Raw genomic sequence first — 23,272 nt, 5'->3', positions numbered from 1 at the left:
ATAATTCCTAAATCCAGCTCTGCTTCTCCATTTCTATCAGTATTGTTGCTTCAAAAGGAGGAATCATTTATAAAGCAATCCATGAGTCAAAGTTGATGATATCCCCATCAGTATAAAACTGATTCATGGGTCATCAGTCACTGGTACTATTTCCCAAGATGTGTACTGTGTTTTAATAGTAAGAAAAAAAGAGGTATTTTAATTTAAAAAAAAAAAGTTTAGGATTCACTGAGTTAAGTGAAGCAGAGGTTTGGGTTGGTTTTCACTTTTCGGAAACTTTAGTATGCCAATGTGGATTGCAGAGAGGGTCTGAGTTAAAACAGGACTATCTGAGCATGAAAGAGTCTCTCTCTTAGGTTGCAATAGCCTTGACCTCATTGTAATAGTCTTGTAAAAAACAAACAAACAAAAAAGTATTACTGCCTTGCAGCACATAAGCTGTCTTTAGAATACAGTTCAGAGTGACTCTGGTCTGCAGAATAAGAGTTAAAAACCTCAAAAAATGCAAAGGCCTCTTTGACTTGGTCTCTGCCTACCACTCCAGCCTCAACACTGTCTGTCTCTGTCTTTGATCTTAAACTTGAACATTTACATTTTTGTGTTTGCCATACAAACCATGTTGTTTGCCACCATTCTTTTATTCACGCCCTTCTCTAAGCGAGAATTTCTCTTACCAGCCCACTTGTCCAGACAATGCCTACTTTGGTTCTCTGTTCTCTGGCATCATTTCTTCCAGAGTCCTTCCTGGTTTTCCCAGCACCTTCCACCTGTATCTTATTTATTCTCATCATCAAACATAGTGCTTGTCTGTATTAAGTATATCTTTTTTTTTTTTTTTTTGAGACAGGATCTCACTGTTGCCCAGGCTAGAGCTCAGTGGCCCTAACGTGGCTCACTGCACCCTAGACCTCCTGGGCTCAAGAGATCCTCCTGTCTCAGCCTCCCATATAGCTGAGACCACAGGTGTGTGCCACCACACCTGACTAATTTCTAAATTTTTTGTAGAGGCAGGATTGCACTTTGTAGTCCAGGCTGGTCTCGAACTCCTGGGTCCAAGTGATCCTCCCACCTCGGCCTCCCAAAGTCCTGGGATTCCAGGTGTGAGCCACTGCGCCCAGGCTTTTTTTTATTCTCATGCTTTGGCATCTGGGGCCTTGCTGACCTGGGAGAGACTGCCCCCTCCCAGGGCTAGCTAATTCCTAGAGACAGTAAGGGACTCACTTGCAAGTACACCTTTTGTATGCAAACCAACCAATCCAAAACCCATACCCCTAACCACCTCCTTTACTGGGCTCTTACAGGACTCTTACAGCCCAGGCCACTATTACACAACTTTAATATGCCAGCACCAGGTACCAGACAACTAGAGGCAGTCCCTATACCCCAGTGCCCACTGAAACTACTCAAACCAGCTAGTCCTAAGCCTGCTTCCCTGCTTCCCCTGTTCTTCAGCAGAAAGCACAATAAAAGCTTCTGCCCACATTTTTCTTTACACCCCGTCTCCTCACAGACCCTGGTACTTCCCCTGAGGTCCCCTATGTGGTCTATTGTGCCTCCTGTTTCCAGGGAACTGTGAGCATAAACTTCTTATATGAAGTCTTTTCTGTGTCTGCATGTTTTACTGCTATTGATTTAAACAAATTCTGAGTACCTTTGAAAATACTGTCACATGGTAGATCTTCAAGAAATGTTTGTTGAATAAATAATATTAAGTAACTAATTAGTTCACTGTTTGTAAGAAAATAAAAGCTGCCATCCTGAGTTAGCCTGCTGGTTCATCTAGCTCTGCACTCTGATATCAGTGAATCCATCACAAAATATAGTTGACATCAATAGTTAAGCCGTATCTTCAAAACAAAAAAAAATCCTTAATGAAAAAAGAGAAAGGAATCACACATTGTTTTTAATTTTCCTTGAATAATGAGGGTTTCAGTTACAGTAAGACAGTTGGGTTTTTCCCCTTCACTGCCACTAGCTTTAAATCCAACCCTTACAGTTAGGAATATTGAGGAATGTCAATGCTGACATTCCTACAAATTGAGGGAATGTCAGCATTGAAAAAGCCTAGATGGGCGCGGCACAGTGGCTCATGCCTGTAATCCCAACACTTTGAGAGGCTGAGGCAGGTGGATCACTTGAGGCCAGGAGTTCAAGACCAGCCTGGGCAACATGGTGAAACCCATCTCTACTAAAAATACAAAAATTAGCTGACAGTGGTGGTGCACACCTGTAATCCCAGGTACTCCAGAGACTTAGGCATGAGAATCGCTTGAGCCCGGGAGGTGAAGGTTGCAGTGAGCCAAGATCGTGCCACTGCACACCAGCATGGGGAACAGAGCAAGACTCCATCTCTAAAAACAAAAGAAAACAAAAAAGAAATAGCCTAGATAAAAATCCTGTCTAGGAGAGGACAGGATAATTCTCTTCTGGGCCTAAGAGTCAGGCTGGTCTCTTTTTGGTATGAGAAGGAGGGAATTACCGGGGTCTCCATAAATTCAGCTCATTTGACTTATTGTGGAAGATGACGGTGTCCTTCATTGCTAGTTAAAATCAGCCACTGAATCAGTTATAAGCTTTATGTCGCAAGTAGCAGAAAAATCCATCTGGCTTAACACACTAGCACACAAAGGATAAGTCAGAAGGTAGACTGATGCCCTTCCAATGTTAAACACAACTAAAACAGAAAATACTTCCAAGGAAAGATATAAAAGCACTAAAACTATATTAACTGGGTCCAAAACATAAAAAAGAGGTATGAACATAGGAGTCAGGGGTAAATTTGGGTCCGGGAAGGAATGAGATGAAATGGAAAGGAAGCCATATGGTTATGATTCGGTTACTTGTCAAGGTTCTTACTTTTGTTTTGCATGGTGGGTTTGAGGGTGTTTATTACATTATTAAAAACAAAATAAATAAATAAGCAAGCATACTTAGAGACAGAGCTAGAACTAGAACAAAAATTTTCTGATCCTAGGCAGCTCCTGCAAAAGACAAAAGCTGTTGTTATAGGATGCCTGCTCCTGGTCCAACCACTCCTCCTCCACCTCTGCAACTTGGAGAAGGCACAGGGCAACTTCATAACCTTCTGCTTTCAGCAAGGCATGGAGTTAGGGCCTTATTCTGTGCTAAAACAGGATTCAAGCTGAAGAGTTTTAGATGAAATAAATATGCATTTTTTAAGGAAAATAAATTTAAGGAATAGCCATTCCTAAGAGAAATAGATTGATGGAGCAAAATAAATAAACCAAGAACAGCTATCAATTAGTGGGATGCTCCCTACATTGTTAACTGAGAATTTGCAAATGCTGAATAATTAATTTTGGCATCAATAGTTAACACAATTTAGTAATAGGAGAGGAAGGCTGTCTGATTGAGAAGCCAAATCTTAGGTTGTATTTTGATGAGTAATGCCCATAACAGGTTAGCCCAATTCTTCCTTTATTAAATTAATCTCAAATGAATACGATCTTGAAATAATATATGTGATATGTGAGGCTTGCCTGCACTAGGAAAAAAAAAAGTAGTTCAATGTTTCCATTCTAACTCTTCATTGATTAATGTCATTGGTGATTGGTTGGAAGTGGAGGTTAAAAAAAAAAAAAACTATGTATGAGTCTAATAGTAATTTTTTTTCTCCTTCAGACTATGTTTAAAATTTTATCCAAGCTGGGCATGGTAGTGCGTGACTATAGTCCCAACTTCTTGGGAGTATGAGATGGGAGAATTGCTTGAGCCCAGGAGTTTGAGCCTGGGCAACATAGCAAGACTCCATTTCTAAAAATACTTAATTAAAATAAAATAAAAATATTTAAAAATGTTTTCTCCTAATGACTGGTCAGAATCCAATTAAAGCTATGATTCCTCAGGTAAAGTTAAGTGAGCTAAAAAATTATTTTATGAATTTGATCAATATAAAAAGTCAAACTAAATCACACAAAGAAAAGGAACTTTCCAAAACAGCTGTCTGACACTGTCTGCCTCCTTCCCCCTCTGTAGTTTATTCTTAAGGAAAATTTGCTGAATTTCCATTAACTCTTCTACTCTATATGTAGACTTTAAAATGTGTTTGTGTGTTGAATTGACACAGTATGGAACTTAAATATTTACCAGTGAACAAAAACACCAAGCATTGAAAAAGCCAGAACATGCTTGTTTGTTATTTAATCCTGACTAGTTTAACCACAGTGAGACAAAAGCCAGTGGGATGTTTGTGTCTGCTGAGGCTCACCAAGTTGTTTCAAATGCTCTAGAAATCACAGATGATCACCCTGCCATCTGCTTAATTCTGGCCATGAAGACTCAGTTGTGTGCTGATAATGTCACAGTGGTTCCCTCATGGTAGAGGACCTTGATGTTCAGGCTGTTTTTGAACAAACGTGATGTGATTCGTGATTTGAAAGGTAGCTAATCTGACAGCAGACTGTAGTGCAGATGGCAGTGGGGAGACAAAAGTGAGGTAGGTATTCTAACCTTCTTTAGAGACAGTAATGTGGTCCTGAATTTGACAGTCAAAATAAGCAGGATAGGATGTAGAGGACAGGGAATGATGAGTTCAGTGCTAACGATATTTAATTTAGCATCAGGACATCCAACTTCACCTATAGTGGGAAATGCAGAACTGGTGCTCAAGAGGATGATGTGAGGACTTAACCAAGGTGTAGCAAGCCACCTGAGTAGAGATCATTGACGCTGTGAAAGGCACCAGCTAGGTCTGAAGAGAATGTCTGATCTCCATCCCTCAGCAAATTATAGTAATTGCACAGGCCCCAGCAGATTCCTCACCCCTACTGTGCTTAGAGATGTTATCATCAGGACTCCTTCTCAAACCACATACACACACACACACACACCCCCGATATACACACTCCACACACACCCCACACACTCACACCTGCCCCCTCCCGCCCCCACTCCGTGCCCCCTGCACATACCACATTCCAGGGTTCTCAAGGCTTTAAGAAAAGAAGTCTTGGTCATAAAATGTTTATGTAGGGAAGAAAAGACTTTTCCTGGATCCTTTTAAGATCCATGGCTGGGCCTGAGAATGAAACTGACAAAAACAGATAAACAGGAGAAATGCATATTTTATTTGATGTTAATATTTTTACGTACATAGGGGCCTTTGTATAAAGGAAAGGCCAAGAGAAGTGGATAGGCCTGACAGCTTGTGTACTACCTTAACAGAGTGATAAGCTGTACATATGTGACAAGACAAAGGAAAAGGAGGTTTGGCTAGGGCGGTAAATGGTGGGAAAGTGACTAGGAAATACATAAGGGAAACTAATCAACAGTAAGGATTATTTTAGTAAGATTTGTTTTACAGATTCATCAGCATCAATTATCTGTCTCTGGTGATAAAAATTGTTCTCCTCTCCAGGGAGGACACCTTTCTCACTAGAAATTTATGTCCTGCTTTTAAGTAGAAAGAGGAAGTCAGAAAGCCCTTCCTGCATCTTCTGTTTCTCAACTGCCTTCAGCTCAAAGTAATCAATGTGCCAACGTGCCATATTTTGAAGCGGCATGTTCTGATCCCCTTCATTTGCTATTCTTGGCTTAGCAAATTTTGCTGAAATATAACATAAATACACTATGATTTTACCACAGGTACTTGATATATGTGTATCAAGTACATCACAATATAAAAATTAAAGATATTAATTTGTTATGTTATGTATTTATTTTCTGTAAGAATAAACTCTAGACTAATATGTTCTTTTACTCTAGGTTAGGCCCCTAGATATTTATGTGCCTATTATAAACCATGAATTTAAAGTGTTCTTAATTTTAATTATATTATATTAACTGGCAATTTCTGCTTGATACATCAAGTGTTAAGGATTTAATCCATTTTTTTCTTACATTTGATAGGTGATTAGGTCCAAAAAAATACCTAATTTTCATACTATTAAAATAAATGTATTTTATTTCATTTTTTTCCCTGAGGCAGGATCTCACTCTGTCACCCAGGCTGGAGAGTGCTGTGGCATGAACATGGCTCACTACAGCCTCAGCCTCCTGGGCTCAAGTGATCCTCCCACCTCAGCCTCACACGTAGTTCAGACCACAGACATATGCACCCACACCCAGTTTTTTGTTTTGTTTTGTTTTGTTTTTGTTTTTGTTTTGTAGAGACAAGGTCTCGCTATGTTACCTAGACTGATCTCAAACTTCTGGGCTCGAGTAATTCTCCTGCCTCAGCCTCCCAAAGGATGTAACGTGGACATCAATACCCATCAACACACCTGAGGGTGTGGGGATTATTTGTCACAGTAGAGCACTGATGTCCACATTTTATCATGTGACTGTGCCCTAGTTAAAGTGGTAATGTTTTCAAACTAGAATAAGAGGCCATTTTTGCTGTCTCAGTATGGATTTAGCCTAAGTACGGTTTGTAAAAGTTGCTACTCTTGAAAATAAAGCATCATCAGGGAATATTCTGTTAAAACATAAGACACCATAAAAGAATCACACAGGGCAGTGTCAACTGCTCTCAAAGAGAACAAGTAACGATTTTTGCCCTTGATTCACTGGATCCTTGATCCGGTATCACAGTTAAGGTGATGTTAGAATTTGTTTTAAGTTTTACCACTATTCATAAGAATGGCAGGTAAAAGAGGAAAACGGTCATCACTGATCTGTATTCCATACCACAATCAAAGGTAAATGATGTTAACTGGATAAGTATTTGGTTTTACCTAAGTATTTTTTTCAGGATAAAGTCTGAGGTAATATTTAGTAATGCAGCCTAAGGTTCTTAAGAACCTTCTTCAGTATTGGTTATTGAAATTTTCAAGTTGATTAGACCTGATGCATCCAATGAATCCTTGATATATTTATAGCTAGGAGAGAAAACGAGACTTTGGGGTATCTGGTGTCCTTCACACTTACAGTTTTCATTCATCAGATCATTCATTTTTGTCCTTCATGGGATGAGTAATAGAGAGGAAAACATTAACTATATAAAAACATAGAGTAAATGTATGTCTACACATTGCAATAATTGTTCTGAAAGTGTAAAGGTCAGGCACCATGAGAGAGAATGAGGGAGGGATAGAAGAAGGGTATCAGAGAAAGCCTCTCTGCAAAGCAGTATTGAAGCTGAAGTAGGTGTTAGCCAGGAAAAGAGGGGTAGCATTTCACATTAAGACAGAATCTCAAGTCTGTTTAATTGCAATAATTTACAATGAAATTATATGACCCTCATATACACCCTATTAGACCTAAAGGTATAACATAAAAATATTATAGATCATCTAACAATATGTGCAAATGTCACTCATTAATTTCAAATAGCAATTTGCAATTCTATGGTTATAAACTATTTGGCTTGGGGCAATATATTTCCAGGTCTTATGAAATTATTCATTCTCATTAAACGCTAATGATCCTTACTGCGAAGATTAGAGCTAATTAACTACTCCTTTCGCCTACATAAATTTATTAGTTACTCATGATAAATCCAGTAAATATTCCCATGTTAGTTGGCCAAAGTAAGTATTATGGACCAGCTACCAACACCACTAAGCATGCATGTAAACAAATACTTCGAAAAATAAACAAAGCTATCATTAGGTAATCAAGTTGAAAAACAGATGGACAGCAGAACCAAACATTATGATATATTAAATAGTCATCCACCTAACATTAGTGGGGTACCAAAACATGGTGTTTCCATAGTTACAGGCACTGGTGTACAGGGACTTTGGTGGTGAGCAGGGTTACCTCATTACCATTTCAAAATCAAAAGGGTAACTGAAAATGATGGAGGTCGTTAGCACTGACTTCCTTGCCCTAAATGCTAACAAGAGGTAGCTGCTTTTTAGAACCAGGAAGATTTCAAACAAAGCCAGCAATGACACCAAGTCATCATTGGCACGAATGGAAGAAAATGAGTTCATCAATGCTTCAGAGCAGAGGAGTGGTTCCCAAAGTGTAATCCAGGTAACAGCAGCATCAGCAGCACCTGATAACTTGTTATAAATTCATGTTAAAGGCTCAGGCTGGGCATGGTGGCTCACACCTGTAATCCTAGCACTCTGGGACGCCAAGGCAGGTGGATTACTTGAGCTCAGGAGTTCGAGACCAGCCTGGGCAACATGGTGAAACCCCTTCTCTACAAAAAATACAAAAATTATCCAGGCATGGTGCTGCACACCTGTACTCCCAGCTACTTGCAGAGCTGAGGTGGGTGGATCACTTGAGACCAGGAGGCAGAGGTTGCAGTGAGCTGAGATTGTGCCACTTGCACTCCAGCCTGGGTTAAAAAAAAAAAAAAAGAAGAAGAAAGGAAAAAGAAAAGAAAGAAAGAAAAAGGCTCCCTACCTTGGCTACTGATCAGAACATCTCAGGGCAAGGCAATCTGTGTTCTAACCAGGTGATCCTGATACATGCTGAAGTTTGAGAACCACTGCCATTGATTTTAAAACAAAACCAGACTCAAAAACTAGCCTCAATTTTCTTGCAATTTTCTAAGTTATTTTCTTTCATTTATTTCAATTCAGAACAAATTGAAGCCATGTAATAGCATATCATTTAACTCAATAACTTAGCAATAAATTTGAATTGTTAAATTTTGAATAAGTTGAACTCTGATCTTGGCATATTTTGAATGTGTTATAAATGTAAGGTTTTTGAAGATTATACAGAGTTTGTGCTGCCATAAATTTTTTTAGTTGGTGCAATTTAAATGCACAGCAAATTAAAATACGACTTATTGACCTAAGAATGTATATTTTCATTTGAAAATTTTTGTATCCTTCAGTATATCTCACATTATATGCACTAAAATTATTTGCCTCACTTTAAGACAGCCTGATATAGAACATATCCAATTCTTTAAAAAATATAGAAAATTAAATATTATTATTCACATTACAAAGAAAGCATCTTTGGGCTTAAAACATGTATTTTCTTATATAATTTAAAAATAAATTTATTCATAAAATTCAGTGTCTATACAATTTTTCTGGTACATGTATGACAACCAAATCAACTGTTTTTCAAATGCACTAATTTTTAAGTATTCTGTGCACATGTAACATATCCTATACATGTCCTACCACTAGGCTGGAGCAGAGTCTGACATCCTATAAGAGGATTTTGCATAATCTATCTTTTGCTCCATACACTGCATTTCTAAAAATCCATCTGATCTAGAGACAGGGTCTTGCTGTGTTGCCCAGGCTGGTCTTGAACTGCTGGGCTCAAGCAATCTTCCCACCTCAGCCTCCTAAGTAGCTGGGACTACAGGTATGCACCACTGTGCCTGGAAACATTGCATTTTTAGAGGTGTCCTAATACTGTGAACAAATCACTAAACAAACTCCTCAAAATATAATTAAACCTACGTGTGAACGAAAGGGCTATCTTTGGGCAGACATTACTCTGGTGCCATAGGTTGCTCTATAACGAAGCATGTCAGGCAGTGTTTTGAGTCACTGAAAATTAATATTACAACCAGGCAACCATGTAACATATAAATAAGAACTCTGCCATCTTGGAGCAGAGGAGATGGGCTGAGAAAGGCTGCAGGGCAGCAAGAGAAGCATGTTAATTCTAGGGGAAGAGTTTGATGAACAAAATGCAGGAATAAGAAAGTTGGAGTTTCCTATGTTCCCCATTATGAAAGTCTCAAGGGTTCTCCAGAAAGAACAAGGAGCTACAGCTATTATTAACACAATTCACATCATTATTAACGTGGAGTGGAGTTTCCTCCTGGTAAAGACCTGAAGATAAAGCTAGGAACAAGAAATTTCACCTGGTCTGTATGTAATGACATTCCATTATCAATTCTTTTAAATTTGGTAAGGTGTATTTTATGGCTCAGAATGTGGTCTATTTTGGTGAATGTTCTGTGTGACCTTGATTAGAATGTGTATTCTGCTCTTGTTGGATGAAGCTGTCTATAGACATCAGTTATACCCAGTTGATTGATGGCATTGAATTCAACTATGTCCTTACTGATTTTCTGCCTGCTGAATCTGTCCATTTTTGAAAGAGTGTGTTGGCATTTTCAACTGTAATGGTGGATTCATCTATTTTTCCTTGCAGTTCTATCACTTTTTCCCTCCTGTAGTTTGCTGTTCTGTTGCTAGGTGCATACACATTAAGAATTATTGGCCGGGCCTGGTGGCTCATGCCTGTAATCCCAGCACTTAGGGAGGTCAAGGCAGGTAGATCACGAGATCAGGAGATGGAGACCAGCCTGGCCAACATCTCTACTAAAAATACAAAAATTAGCTGGGTGTGGTGGCGTGCACCTGAAATCCCAGCTATGTGGAAGGCTGAGGCAGGAGACTTGCTTGAACCCGGGAGGCGGAGGTTGCAGTGAGCCGAGGGTCACACCATTGCACTCCAGCCTGGGCAACAAGAGTGAAACTCTGTCTCAAAAAAAAAAAGACAGAAAAAAAATTTGTTATGTCTTCTTGGAGAACTGTCCCTTTTATCATTATGTAATGCCCCTCTTTTACACTGATAACTTTACTTGCTGTGAAGTCCTCTGTCTAAAATTAATATAGCTACTCCTGTTTTCTTTTGCCTAGGTATATATATGTATCTTTTAAGTGGTTTTCTTATCAACACCATATAGTTGAGTCTTGTTTTTTTAATCCACTCTGACCATTGATGTTCACAGTGATTGTCGATATAGTTGGATTAATACCTTTCACTCTTTCTTCTGGCTTTTGTGGTTTCAGCCAAGCATTTTATATGATCCCATTTCTCTTTTTTTTTTGAGACAAGGTCTCACTCTGTCGCCCAGGCTGGAGGGCAGTGGCTCAATCTTGGCTCACTGACTCAGCCTCCCGAGTCTGGGACTACAGGCATGCACTACCATGCCAAGTTAATTTTTTGTATTTTTTGGTAGAGATGGGGTTTCGCCATATTGCCCAGGCTGGTCTTGAACTCCTAGACTCAAGCAATCCTCCCATTTCAGCCTCTTGAAGTGTTGAGATTACAGGCACTAGCCAGGTAATGAGTCATGGCACCCAGCTGTTTTCTCTCCTTTCTTAGCATACCAATTATACTTCTTTTTTTAAAAAACGTTTAGTAGTTGTCCTAGAGTTTGCAATATATATTTAAAGCTAATCGAAGCCCACTTTCAAATAACACTACCAGTTCCCAGATAGTGTGAATGCCTTACAAAAACAAAATAATCCTAATTATTCCCTCCTGTCTCTTGTATCATTGCTGTCATTAATTTCACTTAAATATAGCATACATAAATATATATGTATAGTCATGTGTTGCTTAATGACAAGGCGACAGTCTAAGAAATGTGTCATTAGGTGATTCTGTCACTGTGTGAACACCATAGTGTATACTTACACAAACCTAGATGGTCTAGCCCACTACACACCTAGGCTGTATGGTGTAGCCTATTGCTCAGGCTACAAAGCAGTACAGCATGTTACTATACTGAGTACCGTAGGTAATTCTAATACAATGGTAAGTACTCGTGTATTTAAACATATCTAAGCAGAAAAAGTACAATAAAAATACACTATTATAATCTTATGAGACGACCATTGTATATGTGGTCTGTCATTGACTAAAGCATCATCATGTGGTTCATGACTATATATATGTATATGTATACTGTGTGCATATATGTGTATTATGTGTATATATCCCATAGGCACAGATAAGATATATACATAAACACGCATAATCAAATACATTGTTGCCATTATTGTTTTGAACAAATTGTTATCTGTTAGATCAATTAATAATAAGAAAAATGTCTTTATTTTACCTTTTCCTTTTTTTTTTAAACGGCGCCTCACTCTGTTGCCTAGGCTGGAATGCAGTGGTGCATTCATGGCTCACTGCAGCCTCAACCTCCTGGAGTCAAGCAATCCTCCCACTTCAGCCTCCCAAGTAGCTGGAACTACAGGCATGCACCACCATGCCCGGCATATTTTTTAATATTTTGTAGAAATGAGGTCTCAATATGTTGCCCAGACTGGTCTTGAACTCTATTTTACCTTTTCTTATTCCATCTTTGTTGTTCTTCCTTTCTCTATGTAGATCCAAGTTTCTGACCTATATTATTTTTCTCTTCTCTAAAGAACTTCTTTTAAAATTTCTTGCAAGTCAGGTCTGCTGGCAACAAATTCCCTCAATTTCTGTTTGTCTGAGAAAAGTCTATTTCTCCTTTATTTTGAAGGATAATTTTACAGGATACAGGAATCTAGGTTGGTGGTTATTTTTCCTTAGAGCTTTAAATATTTCACTCTCTCCTGGTTTGTATGGTGTCTGAAGAGAAGTCCAATGTAATTCTTACTTTCATTAGCCTATAGGTAAGGTTCCCCCACCACCGCCCTGGTGTCTTTCAGGATTTTTTTATCTTTGATCTTTTGTAGTTTGAAACTTCAAACTACAATTTCTCCAATTTTTCCATATGTCTCAGGGCAATTTTTTGGCATTTATCCCGCTTAATGTTTTCTGAGTTTCATGAATCTGTAGTTTCGTATCTGACATCAATTTGGAGGAAATTCTCATTCATTATTATTTTAAATATTTCTTCTGTTCCTTTCTTTCTTTCTTCTCCTTCTGGTATTCCTATTTAGTATATGTTACACCTTTTGTAGCTGTCCTACAGTTCTTTGATATTGTATTCTGTTTTTCTCAGTCTTTGTTCTCTTTGCCATTCAGTTTTGAGGGTTTATATTGAGATATCCTCAAGCTCAGAGATTTTCTCCGTAGCTGTGTCTACTAAGAAGCCCAAAGGCACTTTCCAATTCTGTTATAGTGCTTTTTGGTTCTTCCTTAGAATTTTCATCTCTCTGCTTACATTGCCCATTTGCTCTTGCATGCTATTTTATCCATTTGAGCCCTTAGCATATTAATCATAGCTGTTTTAAATTCCCTGTCTGATAATTTCAATATCCCTGTCATGCCTGGTTCTGATGCTTGCTTTGTCTCTTCGAACTGTTTTTTGTCTGTCAGTATGCCTGGTAATTTTTTTTCTGGATAGACAGGATGTACTGGGTAAATGACTGCCATAATAGGCCTTTCGTAACATGATGGAAGGTATGGAGGAAGAGGAAGCATGCATTCGTCCTATAATCAGGCCTCCATTGTTTAGTGAGGCTGTACCTTTAGACTATGAACTTCATAAGTGTTTCTCAGTTTTTTCTCCACCCTTTAGTGGGACAGGATGGCTAGAATTGGATGGGTATGTCCCTTCCTCCAGGTCAGTTAAGCTCTGATAAACCCAAGGTTAAGTTCTGCTTAAATAGATTCTCCTGAGGGCAGACCTTGTTAAGAAGAACTAAGTGCTCTGGCATATTTCAAAATGCTTCCTTTTTCCTTCCCCTGCCCAAAGCACAAGGGGATTTTTCTCTGCTATTTACTGTGAGCACCTGGTTGAGCTCCTAGAAGTAAAACACAGAAACTCCATGACTGGGTCCCCCTGGAGTTTTTAACTCGCAGACATGCCTACATCTAGCCTCTGTCAGTTTTTCAGTTACACTTCAGGATTTCTGAGGTGGTTTCTCCTCCATATGCTATGATTCTCTGTGTCTGCCTGTCTGCTTCTCCAATTTTAAGCACAACATTTTGCCCTGTGACTTCACTTCTCTTAAACATCTAAGAGGTGTGGTTGAAATTTTCCTTTGTTAGGATAGGATGGCAACTTCCAAGTTCTTCACATGTGGAACCAGGAATCCAAAGCCTCTTTTCTTCTATATATACCATTATAACTATATTACGGAATATATCTGCTTAAAGATAATTAAGAATTGAAATGAACTCTAAACTGTATTGTTTCCTCATTAAATAGGGATACTACTATCTATGTTTCGCAATGTTGAGAAGATTAAATAATCCCATGTATGTGAAGTCCTTCAGATAGTCCCTGGCATACAGTAAGAGCGCACACCTACATCATCATGATCAAGATCACCATCGAATGAATCATGTCATCTTTACCGTCATGCTCTTTGTTTTATACACAAAATCTGACAATACTAGTAGTACGAGTCTTCCAGAGTCAGAACTCAACATCTGTCCTAAATCTAAACTTCATTTAAATCTCACCTCCACCACAGAAAGGATGAAAGCAAGCCACGCTTAACACAATTCCTCCTCCCCATGGCACAGTTTCAGAAACTTCTCCAAACATATATTAATTATTTTAAACTCAGGAAAATCAGCAACTTGCCATGATTTATAAATAATCAGATGTTTCAATTAATTACCAGATAATTTGAGAACTGAAATGAAATTATCTAGACCAAACACTCATGGTATAAGGCACAGAATGGTTAAGAGCATGCCCACAGCCGCTCTGCAAGTCAGACTGGCACAAGGCTCCTGAATACACTATGCCAGGCTGTCTTCATTGTAGACGCATCAGGTAACCTACACTATGCAAAAAGAGCTTCCATTTCTCATGTTAAATAGTGTGCTGTTAAAGACTGGCTAGGCTTTCCTTCTTCACAAATATTTTTACACAAAACACTCAATTATTTGAGTTTCCAACAAAACAAAAAGACACTAAAAACACTAGTTTAGGTATTTTAGCTCAAATAATATTTCACATATCAGAATTTTAAAATGTTTTATGTGTAAACACTATCAAGTCACTATGTATATCTAAAGCATATAAATTATACACATTATATAGTAATATTTAACATTCATGTATGTTACTAAAAATTCTGAATACTAAAGCAATTAATTGACTCAGATTCCAAAAAGATAACTGTAGGATATAAGTGGCTTTTTTACTTATGACGTAGTTTATTTTCCTAAACAATTTAAAATAATTCTCATGTTTATCTAAGTGTATCATTTACACACTCATCTTCCACCATCTAAAACACCAGCCCTCCTCCTCCTAAAGTAAATTTACATTTGGAGAAAGGTTTTGATAAGAGATTTTTTTCCAGCCTGGAATTTGATAAGCTTATCAGTTTGAGATCAACTCCAGTTTCACAAACTGGCTAGAAAATTCAGTGTCATTCTAGGGACAACATGATTTCTAATATTATCAGCTTTATTTGTATCTTCTCCAATTCTTGTTATATACAAGTAATAAGAATTCCTTTAAGTTGTCTGCCTGGGCAACCAGGCTCCCTTGGTGAAGGAGTCTGTCAGCCTTGGGTCCTGTTGCTTCTTTGAGTAGACTCTAAAATATATCCAGTTCAGGGCAGAAACTTCCATATTAGGACTTTTCTTGTTCTTGTTTGTTACTTTGCCCCATTCCCCACCCCACCCCTTTAAATCTGTTTACTTTTGCAAATGGAAAACATCAGCGAATCTATCTAAGCTTAAAAGAAAAGAACAGGCTGTTATAAAAACATCTACCATAACCAAGATTATCTATTATCTCCTTCAATTTCCAGGTACAAAGAAATAAACTTCAGCTTTTCTAAATTTCTGTTTCATGTCATTGTATTTTTCAAAAGAAATACAAAATATAGAAAGTCTACTATCTTGGTTCTTATTAGGAAGAAAACAGAACAAAGCAGGGTTAAAAATAAAACCACAAAATCAAACTAGTAAGATCAAGAAAGAACTAAATACAAGCAACAGAGTCTATAATTTCCAAAGAAGATTCACTCTGGAGTATTTTTCTTCACTTCTCTTCAGAAAGTTGTCAAAGTTGGCCACACCTGTAATTCCAGCGCTTTGGGAGGCTTAGGTGGGTGGATCACCTGAGGTCAGGAGTTTGAGACCAGCCTGACCAACATGGTGAAACCCCGTCTCTACTAAAAATACAAAAACTAGCCAGTGTGCTGGTGTGTGCCTGTAATCCCAGCTACTCAGGAGGCTGAGGCAGGAGAATCACTTGAGCCCAGGAGGCAGAGGATGCGGTAAGCCAAGGTCATGCCACTGCACTCCAGCCTGGGCAACAGAGTGAGACTCTGTCTCCAAAAAAAAAACAAAAAGAAAAAGAAAGTTGTCAAAGTTCAGAACAATATAACTTTTTTTAAACAACAGTTTTTCTTATTTATATACAATGACATGTTTTATGGAAAAGCAGAGAATGAAACATGGACAGGGGAAAAAATAGTTTCTAAAACACTTCTTTCCACATTTCAGTTACAGTTGAAACTTCATAAGGAGTATTCCTTCCCATTCTGGAATCTCACTCCATAGAAGCGGCTGTTTCTTCTAGTTTATATTACTATATTTCAAAATAACCGCTTCTCCTACCTTCCTACCTTCCTTCCCTCGTCTCCCCTCCCCCTCGCCCTTCCTGTTTTGTTTAAGGGACAGGGTTTCCATCACCCCAGCTGAAGCACAGTAGCAAGATCATAGCTCACTGCAGCCTGGACCTCCTGGGCTGAAGCAATCTTCCTGCCTCAGCTTCCTAAGTAGCTGTGACTACAGGCATGAGCCACCATACCAAACTAATTTAAAATTTTTTTTTTGTAGAGATGAGGCCTCACTACATTGCCCAAGCTGGTCTTGAACTCCTGGACTCAAGTAATCCTCCTGCCTTGACCTCCCAAAGTGTTGGAATTACAGGCGTGAGCCATGACACCCAGCTACCCTATTTCTTGTGGGGGTTTTTGTTGTTGTTGTTCTTAATATTGTCTTTTGACTTTTTCCTATGGAAAATCAAGATTTCTTACCTACCCATCCCTACCAAACAAGCAAACCACTTTACTTCCCCCCAATTATAGTTACAGCATAATGAATCAACTTTCTATGATTCATAATTACAACCACAAATCTGCACAGCTGAGTCACATAGGGTTCTATAAGTTTTCCCAGGTATTTTATTTTGCTTGGTTTTTTTCTGTCTCTATCTTGAATTGATTCACACACTCTCCAAAGCAAACCTCCAACCTTCTGAGGGGTTGGGAAAAGGTAGCCACCCAGCCCTGAAAGGGGAAGGAGGTAATATGGAAGCCCAAAGCCTTTCAAATAATTCTTTGAATGTCAGTGCCACTTTGCACTCCCTGTTTTAGAGGTTTCTGCTTCCTACAAATTCCTGTGGCTTTCTGGGGTTCTGCAGAGAGAAGTGGCTTTTTTGGCTGGCTCCCCACCCAAGGTCTTGGGCATCATATTCATGCCACTAAATCAGTTATCTCTCGTTTTGCTTTCCTGAGCTTCCATCTCCGTTGACATCTTTTGTCTGTTGTCATTTCTTCTGCCATTCTCCTTGTTCTTTTTTAATCCTTTAATATCCTTTTAGTGTGGTTTACAGAGGGAACATATATAAATGCATCTGTTCAAGCCACCATGTTTAACCGGAAGCCTTTGTGCTGATTGTTTGTAAAGCATGATTGGGTATTTTTTTTTTTAATATCATCACACCCATTTCTGTCTATTCAAAGTTATCTGCAGGTAAGTCTGATTAACTAATTAGAATGTTTTTTTTTTTTTTAAGTGGGGACAATACCTAGTCCTAAGCAAGACTGTAAAGCTGATGAGATTCACATTGAATGCTTTTAGCTTGCCCATTCTTTTGCCATTTTCCCCACTTGATGGCACCCTTCTCCAATATCCATTATCTTCATGGTCCCTCCAGAAACTAGATGGGGTAGTGGGGTGTGGGGAACAAATGTGCCTGGGAACTTATTCATACTAGAATGTAAATGATTGACAGCATTATAATGGTATATGTATAATGGTAATTGTATAATGGTACTTCCCAGTATACAAAAACAATGCAACTCCTCAGCTGAAATTAAGGTAAACTGGAATTTCCAAAGGTGTGCTTTAGAAACTTTCTCTGGGAGCAGGAATGTGTTGGGAGGAGTGAAGTAGAGGAAAATGAGCAAGAAGGGACAAAGAAAATGAAACAGCAATGAAAATCAGAGATGAGAGATTGGCGATAATGTCCAATTTCAAGAGATTTTTTTTCCTTCCTATACATGCAAATCTTGAAAATGCCAGGGTAAAAACATTAAGAAAACAAAGTTGTATGGACTTCAGAAGTTATAACAAGAGATATGGCACTGGGAAAATGTAAATATCAGAAAATTTCTTATATGCCTGGTGAACAACTTATAAAAACGTGTCCCAAATTCCATTTATGCTCCTACCTAATATTAACTAGTGGCCTCACTTTTCTGATGAATGACATTAGCAGCCAGAACACTGAGATTTCAGATCAGAGAAATTAAATTTTTTTGACTACTCCAGCAACAATATAAAGGAAAAGAAGCCATTATTTACCAGAAAAATAGCATTGTTTTTTGACATGACAATCAAGGAACTCTAGTGGCTACTGGAAATGATGACTGGGCCTTTCTAGGTACATGATCTCTAAGGGGCTTTGGCCAGCACAAGCAGAGAATGAAGCTGTCTTCAGAAAAGAAAAAAGAAACACTCATGCATCAGCCTTACTGAGCTTCTTAAAGTATGTTTAGATATACATGGACAGGAATTCTAATTTGCTCATCCATAAAACAAAGAGATTGGCTTAGGTTTGTGGTTCCCAGTGCAGGCATGTTACGCGACTTCCCTCTGTCATTAAATTTCCACCAGTCCACAGCATAGCAAGGAAATAAGGGCTGTGTAACAGCTGTCCACGAAGCCAACTTTTCTCAATTTGAACAACCGTCCTCTATTTTGAAACTGAGTCCCACCTTTTATGAAAGAGTGATGAAAATGGACAGCAGTTTTTCTTTACTTCCTCCTTCTCCTCTCCCTGCTGTTAAATCTTGGTTAGCAAAATTTAAAACTTAAAGGATTTGCATTGGACACCAACATTTATAAGATTTTAAAAATGCAAACACCTGCTGATCAATGATAGCTAAAGTTTCTGCCAATATTTATGCAAATTAACTCAAAACAGTCCTCCAATTTTTTTACACCAGAGAATCTCAACATAGTTATTTTAAACCTCAGTCTTTCTCTTACGTTGTTAAACCTCTATGTTGGTCTATGTTTAAATTATGGGTAAAAACCATTTAAAATGCATCAAATACTCAGTTGAAGGTCAAAATTGGTTGTTCTAGGGTCCACCTAGATGCTTGATGATGGCAGACTAGTTGAGAGGAAAGCTACAGGAATTGCCTTTAAAATGAATTACACAGTAAGTACACTTTGCTTAAATTGTATGTTACAGATTAATGACGATAGCAGTAATAGATCTCTAAAGACATTTTTATTCATTCACTCTATTCGATTATAAGAAAATGTCAATCACCTATAACAAAGAAGAACAATAAGTATATGAAATCACTTTAATATGCAAGTGAATATAGTGATGCTTTCACTTTGTTTCATGTGTGTGTGTCCCCCCCCACCCTCTCTCTGGTATTGTAGCAAATTCTCCCTGGCTAATGACATCAAGCTAATCTCCATAAGGGTTGGTAGATCTAGTGTCAGTGCTTGATAAGAACAGGCGTTTTATAAATCTTTAATCTTAAAGATCACATTTACTCTAAAAGTACTAAATGAGGCTCACAGGCTTGAGCCGCTCTCCGGGATCTGCGCTTCACCTTGGACTGTTGCCAAATAACTTCACCTCTTTGTGCCCTCAGTCTCCTGGTCTAGAAGTGGGGAGAATAATATCCCAGTAGATCCTCAAAACACTCGTGAGGTAGATAAGAGTCAGGGAAATGCTTTGAAAAATATGAAGCATAAAATGTTTAAAAGGTTATTTAAAATACTTAAAGGTATGCTCAGATTCAATAAACATCATTTCCTGACTTAGGACTTCCAGAATATATCCTTATTTGTGTACAGCATTCAATTCAAATACCATAAATTACTATGAATTTTTATTCATTCGTGTACAACCACTAGCTTTTCCATTTACTCCCAGTTACTTGTATCTCCACCAACACAGTGACCTCCACCAACCCAGAAACCACAGACAAAAGTCTGTGCTTTCTAAAAATGGCTCCATGAGGCAATTCCTTCATGATGGTTAATGAAAGTCTATGTTGCCCTGCAAAACGCTACTAAAAGTTCTAATCTAACTTTTCTATGGAATTTCCTTTCCTAGTCCATTGCTCAGTTTACTGTGAGAAACCAAATGATTTCAAGATCCAGAAACCAAATAGAGAGAAGAGAGTGATTCATCTGAAGGAATACTAGCAGTTACAAATCCATTAGCGGCTGGATTTAGGGACCTCCAGCAGTGGGTTTCCCAATATTTCAAATATGAGAACTCTGTTTTAATGTTCAGATCCCTCCACAACTGAAAATTATATAATGACCAAAAAAGAAACTATAAAATTAGTGGTGTTTTTGAGTGAATTTGTATTTTTCTAATCATAACAACATCTGTATACATTTGAGAATTAGCACACAATGATTGGTAAGCATAGAGTTGGAGAAATTTCACCAGTTTTTGACTCATAGGATGGCAACCACTGTTTTACAGCTAACTCTAGCCATGTTTTTTACCTTCTGATAGAAAATAATGAATTTCCCTCTTAAAATGGGAGAGAATAATAAAAATTCAAAAATTGATGTAGCAAGTTTCTGCCTTATTGGTTGTCTTTTTAAATCTGAGAACTGACTAGTTTTTAATCCAAGTGATCTATTGTTAGGGAAAAAAAATCTTGGCAAGTTGTTGAATCTTTTAAAAGTCCTAAGGGGAAAGTGTTTACTGTCTGTGACAGTGGTTCTCAACAATGTCTGATTTAACGACTCTTTTTTATAAGGATTATGCTGTAATGACTCCCTTTGATAGCCTATTTTATCTACCAAGTGAAAAAAACCATCCTAAACAGCAATATATGACTTCTCATGATTCTGTGGGTTGACTGGGCAGTTCTGCTTGACAAAGTAACGGCACCTGGGGCTCTGGGCCCCTAAGAAGTCCAAGTGGCTCACTCACATAACTGAGCTGGCACTGGCTGCTAATCCGGAGCTCAGCTGGGGTTGTTGGCCTAGGACCACCCTTTTCTTCCAGGTCAACCTCTCATGTGGCTTCTCGGGCTTCCTGGTAGCACGGCAGCAAGGTTCAAAGAAAGAGCATTCCTGGAAGCAAAGGTGGAAGCTGCAAGCCTCTTAAGGCCAAGCTCCAAACTTAGGCAACATTATTTCACTGCATTCTATTGCCAAAACCGGTCACAGGACCAGCCCACATTCAAGGAAAGGGAAAACAGACCCCACCTCTTGATGTTGAAATGGCGAGGTTATATTCGATGTACGTGTGGGGCGGGCGCGGTGGATCACACCTGTAATCCCAGCACTTTGGGAGGCCGAGGAGTTCGAGACCAACCTGGGCAATACAAAAAATTAGCTGGGCGTGCGCCGGTAGTCCCAGCTTTTGGGAGACTGACGCGCAAGAATCGCTTGAGCTCCGGAGGCGGAAGTTGCAGTGAGCAGAGATCGCACCACCGCACGCCTGCCTTGGTCTGCAGAAAGAAAATAGATGTGGAATGGAGGATATTGCTATGGCCACCTTTGGAAACATAATCCATCACATATTTGGGAATGAAATTCCTGGGTGATATAATCTAACTACATAAACAATGTTTTAGAAATGAAAATAGCATCTCAACAGTTTAACAGAGAACTAAAAGGAAAATCATACCGTGTATTTCAATATATAAATGCTCAGATATGACTACACTACAAGATCCATTAAAATAGCCATATCCTTGCACTGACTTAATGATTATATTTTTATTTAAGAAAAGATAATAAGTCATTCCATAAAAGAGATCTCCTGAAATGAACAGAGGTACAGGAGGACACTAGAACCGTAACAAAAAATAGTGCTAGGACAAATGATAATGCATCAGATTTCAACATAATTATAAAAAATCATCAAGACAAAATAGAGAAGAAATACAATAATCTTAAAAACGATCTGGGCCTTATTTATAAAGAATAAAATAAAAATCCCCATGTGACTACAGAAAACATTTCAATTATTTCAAAATTCTACCACATGTCAAAGTATATTCTTAGCCTCCAGTACTTAAAAAGACTTTGGAGATCACATCTTTCAGTGGCCAGAGAATATTGGATGGATTCTTTTAAAGAAGTAAATAAAAGATTACAGAGAAGTTACAATAGATGTCAGAGACATATCAGACCAAGATTGAAAACAATAGGCAACACTCAGATAATTTTAGAATGTGATTTTCACATAATTTCTTTTTATATGTAAATATAAAGATTAGTTCACGTATTTGTTACTCAAATCCCGAAATCCTGTACCCGTGAAGGATGTTAAGTGTATATGGATCCATGTCACTTCCTCTGGAGATTTTCCGAGCAGATGTCATTCAAACTAGAGGGAGTGTAATAGTTGATCCTGGTATAAAGTCAAGGGCTTCAAATCCAGAAAATGTGGGATTCCTTCTTTTGGCCCAGTAGTTTGCTGTTGTTGCTAGATTTGGGAACATTCGTGGTGATAGCTCCCCAATAACAGGGTGGCGAAGTACACCCCTAAATTCAAAGAAATCTCCAAGTGCCGTTTTAACCAGTGCTTTCTTCTGCTCGAAAACTGGAAACTCAGACACAACAGCAGGTAAAGCAATGGAACCATCCATGCACTGATCCAGGAACATTCCCACAGTGTAGTAGGTCGTCATCTGTGCTTTGTTGGCAACTACTTTAACTTGATCAAGTAGCTCACATGCAGGGGATTCAAATTCTCCGAATAGAAATGTGACCATTAATCCTCCAACCCATGGTCTTGAGTTGATCCAATCTATAGCTGGCCCTGCATTATAGCTAATTAATAAATCAGCACTTTTACCATGCAAAGGTCTTCCAATGGATATCATCATTGCCTTGAATTGTCTCTGTACTTGGAGGCTCTTGGTGCATATCGGGTCACTCGATCCAGCAGCAATGCCTATCAGAAGATCACAGCAGTGATGAAGAATTGATGACATCTCAAGGGCAGTGAAGTCAGGCATAACATCTTCAAATTTGCTAGCATAAAGAGTATCTGTTTCCTTGTTCTCATTCCCAATCACAATATTAGACCTTTTGCTCACACCAACACTGAGTAGTGCCTTGTGTAATCCATTGAATATAAAACACAAAAATACTAAGCTTGGAGTTATAAGGTGAAAATGAGATCTGTGTGCTGGGTCTAGCATAGACTTTGCTGCTTTTTCAATGTCCTTGACATCTCCAATGCCAGGTTGGGGCTCCAATGCATCTGCTGGATACTGTCTGCTCTTTCCAGAGAGCTCAGATCTCCCTTGAAAGTAACAGAAGCTGCTCCCATCCATTGTATTATCTTGTGGGCTGCTGCTCTGTGGGTTCTTTCTTGGGCGGGACATTGTGGGTGATTGTTTCTGTGATTTTCACACAATTTTGTACTGCACTAAAAAAATACAGAGAATGGCAATAATACAAATTTTTTTTTTTTTTTTTTTTTTTG

The 23,272-nt window shown here is 38.5% G+C and overlaps 1 protein-coding gene across 1 annotated transcript; it reads right to left on the bottom strand.

The window, feature by feature from the left end:
* Positions 1-22,006: 22,006 nt before the first annotated feature.
* EBLN1 (endogenous Bornavirus-like nucleoprotein 1) lies at positions 22,007-23,186 on the bottom strand. The gene has a single exon (XM_011963854.1). The coding sequence runs from the start codon at positions 23,169-23,171 to the stop codon at positions 22,161-22,163; it is 1,011 nt and encodes a 336-aa protein (XP_011819244.1). The 5' UTR covers positions 23,172-23,186; the 3' UTR covers positions 22,007-22,160.
* Positions 23,187-23,272: the final 86 nt, after the last annotated feature.

Source organism: Colobus angolensis, unplaced genomic scaffold, assembly GCF_000951035.1.
Source record: "Colobus angolensis palliatus isolate OR3802 unplaced genomic scaffold, Cang.pa_1.0 Scaffold63, whole genome shotgun sequence".
Lineage (NCBI taxonomy): Eukaryota > Metazoa > Chordata > Mammalia > Primates > Cercopithecidae > Colobus > Colobus angolensis.
The sequence above is the reverse complement of the archived record's forward strand: the minus strand, read 5'-3'. Positions and strand labels throughout refer to the sequence as shown.

Bases quoted from the DNA above. Each gene is read 5' to 3' on its own strand.
- EBLN1 (XM_011963854.1), bottom strand. From the start codon at position 23,171: ATGTCCCGCCCAAGAAAGAACCCACAGAGCAGCAGCCCACAAGATAAT.